We start from the raw sequence: 4,482 nt of genomic DNA on the forward strand, positions 1-4,482 counted from the left end.
GTATTCATCTTTACGGTGTGTCTCCTCATTGTGGGCTTTGTTCGCAGGTATCCCGGGCGCTTCCAGTAGGCACTTAATACATCTGTGCACGAAGGGAAAGGTGTCTGCGGGGGGGGGGGGGGGGGGGGGGGCCGAGGGGCCCTCGGCCTGCCCTGCCCTCCGTCTGCCCCGCCCTCCAGGGACCTCCCCCAGGCACAGCGGGCGTGGCCGGCCGGGCGGGCGGGCGGGCGCGGCGGGGGCGGGCTGCCAGTCCTGTCGGGCGGGTGCGCTGGGCACGAGGGGCCGGGGCCGGGGCCGGGGCCGGGCGGGGAGCGCCCGGCGGGCGCCATGGAGGGGCTTCGGCGGGGCCTGTCGCGCTGGAAGCGCTACCACATCAAAGTGCACCTGGCGGACGAGGCGCTGCTGCTGCCGCTCACGGTGCGGCCGCGCGACACGCTCAGCGACCTGCGCGCCCAGCTGGTGGGCCAGGGCGTGAGCTCCTGGAAGCGCACCTTCTACTACAACGCGCGGCGGCTGGACGACCACCAGACGGTGCGCGACGTGCGCCTGCAGGACGGCTCGGTGCTGCTGCTCGTCAGCGACCCCAGGTGGCGGGCCGGGCGGGCGGGCTGGGGTCCCGGGGTGAGAGCCGGTCCAGGCTGGGAGAGGAAGGCAGGGGACCGGAGGGCCTGTTGGGGTGGGGGATGGGAATGAGTCGGGGCTCGGGGAGATAGCGGGGCGCCAGAGGGCCTGGCTGGGGTCCGGGTAGGGGGGACGTGGGCGGGCGGGTAGACCAGGGGTCCTTCCCGACCCCTGGAACGCCTTCTCCCCCGGCCCCAGCACTGCCCTGCTGGGTACCCGCTGGAACAGAGGAATGGAGGGCGGCAGGCCCCGAGAGCCGCCAGGAGGGCAGCTGGATGCCCCCTGCCTGCTTCCTTCCTTTCTCTCCCTCTGTCTCTGGCCTCCCCTCCCTTTCGTTGTCTCCCCTCTCTCCCTCTCTCCGCGGTGCTGTCCTATTTATTCCACGTCTTATCATTCTTTCTGCCTCTCTATGGCTCGGCCCATTTCTGTCTGTCCATTCTGTCTCTGCTCTTTTCTCTGTCTCTCTTTCCCTCCGTCTCTCCCGGTGCATTTCTGTCTCTGTTTGGCTCTGGCTCTGTCTTTCTGAGTCTCTGGTCCTTCCCTCTTCATCCATCTCCCCCAGTACCCCTGCCACCCCACATTCCCATCCCGACACTGGCTGCCTACACTCTGCCCTGGCCACCTGGAGTCCGGGCCAGGGTGACCCACGAGGGGGCTGCAGAGAAGGGCTTCTGGGCGGCGGGGAGAGCACACACTGGGAGGTGAGGGAGATTGGCAGGGGCTGGTCACAGAGTTCCACCTTGGAGATGTTGGGCAGGGGACACACTGGAGCCATATGTGTAACCCTGGAGTTCAGGGGGGTTGTGCTGGTCGGGCCACAGAGGCTTGGTCTGCCAAGCCTGCGGTGATGTTTTGAGAGCAGGAGCCTCAGATGCCGGTCCTGGAGACTCAAGGTGTGTGTGTGTGGGGGGGGGGGGGGGGGGGAGGAAGGATCTTAGGGGCAGGGGGAGACGATGGGATGGTGACCGATGGGGGTTGGGGGCTTGGGCTGGCAGAGGGTGTTCCTGGCAGTGCACCTTCTACAAGGTCTGGAAGCTGGACAACCCCAGACATCACACACCATAATCATCGTTCAATATGCAATAAGCATTTATTGAGTGCCTACTGTGTGCCAGGCCATGTGCTGGGCACTGGAACCCAGTGGGGACTCAGACCAGGCCTGCCCTCACTGAACAGACATGAAACCAAATAAACATATGATTAATGTTAGATTGGAATGTTTTACACCTTCCTCCTTCCCTCCCTCAGCTCCTTCAGGTCTTTGTTCAGATATATACATCCTGGCAGAAATATATGTATGTGTGTGTGTGTGTGTGTGTGTGTATATATATATATATATATATATATATATATATATATATATATATATGTATATAATTGATTTCAGAGAGGAAGGGAGAGGGAGAGAGAGATAAACATCAATGATGAGAGAGAATCACTGACTGCTGCCTCCTGCACACCCCTTTACTGGGGATCGCAACCCTGGCATGTGCCCTGACCGTGAACTTCTGGTTCATGGGTCAATGCTCAACCACTGAGCCACACCAGCCAGGCCCCATCCCTGCTTTTATCTTTCTCTCTGACACTTAGCAACCCCTGACTTCTCTATATTTTTCAAAAAAAAATTTTTTTTTTACCCCATCTCCCCCAGCAGACTGTAAACTTTATGAGGGCATTGCTGTTCATCCTGTTCACTGTTGTGTTCACAGTTCAGTGCCTGGCACATAGTAGGTGCTCAATAAATATTTGTGGAATGTGTTGTCTGAAGGTGAGGAAAGGGCTGCTCAGAACATTTTCCAGCAGTTCCTGGATGTGGGGGAGAAGGTCTCTGACTTGGGGGTAAGTCCTGGCAGATGTGGGAAGATGCATCAGCCAGACACTGTGCAGATAGGCGAGCCCTTGAGTGCTGAGGTGAGGACAGCGTTTGGCCTGCAATCTGTGTCTTTCTGTCCCCCTCCTGCAGGTAGTCCGGGTTGGAGGAGGTGAAGCCATGACCGAGGGGACCGAAGATGCTGGCTGAAGGAGCAGGCTGGGGTGGGGGACACCTTCGGGAGGTAAGTCATTCCAGGGACCTTACCTGTTGTGAGGACCACAGTTGGGGGGAAATGAGGCCCAGAGAGGAGAAGGGACTCACCTCTTTTGAGTGTCACCCCACCCCCCTGACTCCAAACCCCTGCGCTTTTCACCCCTTGGGCAAGGACACTACCCTTGCCTTCTCACTTACCTTTGGACTAACCGCGTTGCCCCTAACATGAATGATGCTCCCAGACTTGCTGTGTGGCCTTGGGTGAACGACTGCCTCTCTGGGCTCTGTTACCCGCCTCCTCACTTTGTACTCTTGGCCTGAATTCCTGTGGCTCCCACCCGGTGGCTCCCTCTAAGAATGGCTGGCTGCCTGTGGCTAAAGGGCCATCCTGTCCCTCCTGGGGGGCACCAGGCCCGTGGGGAAGGAGGGAATGACTGCAGGTGTTGCTGTCCACACCCGTCGGGAGGGGATATTAGGGAAAAGGGAAGAAGGAAACCTGGCCAGAGAGCTGGTGTTTCATGCTCCTCGAGGCCTGGATTGAGATTGGCTTATCCACCCCTCCTGCTGTTCCAGGTCCTGGGCTCCTAGAACACTGCCCTGACCAGCTGATGCCCACTGCCGGGGACACTCCTGATGGAGCCCCACTCCCTGACACTGAACTAGGACATTGTCGCCCCGGCTCAGCCCATCAGGTTGTACTGTGTGACCCTGAGGCCATGCAGCAGGAACCACGGTGCCAGCGTGGCCAGCCAAGGGCTAGCGTGTGAAGGAAGCAGAGGGGAGAGGAGCGGGAACCAGGCAGCACCTCTCCTACCTTGTACATTCTCGTGGCCACACTTTGCCCAAGCTGTGCCCCTGCCAAAGGCACCTTCCACACCCCTCTCTGCGGCTCCAGCCCACCTGGAATTCCAGCCTCCTCCAGGAAGTCTTCTCGGGTGCCCTCCTGCCCAGCCAGTGAGCACCGCATCCTCTTGTGGGTCCCCACGAGCCCCTCTACTGTGAACAGCCTTGGCTGTGGGGTATAGCCAGTCGCTCAGGAAATCTCAAATGACTGAAGGTGGAGACTGCTCTACCCTTTTCCCCAAATACCTCCTCTCATGGCATCTGTGCCCGCCCCCTTGGAGTGCCCTCCCTTAATGCCTTGCCCCCTGCCTGCTGCATGGGGGGTTTCCTGGTTGGGTCTGAAGGACTCTGGTCGAGTAGGCAGAGATCTGGGGGCCCCGTGCCTGGTAGAGCACTGAGGCTTGGATGGTAATCGTCCCCCCCCCCATCCCACTCATTTTTATTGTGACAATAAAGCACGTTTTTTGCGTGGTCCCGAATGCCGAAAACAACTCCTTACGGTTGGCTGCAGCCGCTCACCCTGCTTTCCACTCTGAGCCCTGAGCCACGGGTGGTAATTCTGAGGACGTTCCAGGCAGTGTGTTGTGGGAATTCTGGGTACAAGACCCCCCAGATAGAACGCGGAGCCTTGGTTGGATCGCTGACCTGCAGCCGCGTGGAGTCAGGTCCTTTGCGCAGACCGGGAGGCTGGTTGGGGGTGGAGGGTCCGGCCTGCGCGTGGTGTGGCGTTCACGCTCCAGCTGCTGGCCTGGCGCCTGGCGCCGGGAAGAGGCACGGGAGCCTGGGAAGAAATAATGTTTTAATTAAGAAAGAGTCATGTTGGCCGCAAGGCCCAGAGCGGAGACAGGTGGATAAGAAATCACGGCTGTGGGGACAGTGCGCTCGCGTCTCCCTGGGGGGTGCAGTGCTGTGACCCAGGTTGTCCCTCGGAGGTGGTTTCCGAGGGCCCTGTGGGTGCACAGTGGGGGAGGCATCCAGGCCCCTATTCTGCC

General features: G+C 59.8%; 1 protein-coding gene across 2 annotated transcripts; it reads left to right on the forward strand.

Moving 5' to 3' along the window:
• Positions 1-287: 287 nt before the first annotated feature.
• On the forward strand, positions 288-3,907 carry TINCR (TINCR ubiquitin domain containing). Of its 2 annotated transcripts, none has more exons than XM_079772733.1 (3): positions 288-587; positions 2,585-2,675; positions 3,221-3,907. In XM_079772733.1, the coding sequence occupies exons 1-2, from the start codon at positions 328-330 to the stop codon at positions 2,586-2,588; spliced, it is 264 nt and encodes an 87-aa protein (XP_079628859.1). In that variant the 5' UTR covers positions 288-327; the 3' UTR covers positions 2,589-2,675; positions 3,221-3,907. The 2 variants fall into 2 exon arrangements, with proteins under 2 accessions (XP_079628859.1, XP_079628860.1); XM_079772734.1 differs by having other exon boundaries at positions 288-531.
• The last annotated feature ends 575 nt before the right edge of the window (positions 3,908-4,482 follow it).

Source organism: Cnephaeus nilssonii (genome assembly GCF_951640355.1).
Source record: "Cnephaeus nilssonii genome assembly, chromosome: 5".
NCBI classification, from domain to species: domain Eukaryota; kingdom Metazoa; phylum Chordata; class Mammalia; order Chiroptera; family Vespertilionidae; genus Cnephaeus; species Cnephaeus nilssonii.

Excerpts from the sequence above, each read along its gene's own strand:
- TINCR (XM_079772733.1), top strand. The coding sequence starts at position 328 with ATGGAGGGGCTTCGGCGGGGCCTGTCGCGCTGGAAGCGCTACCACATC.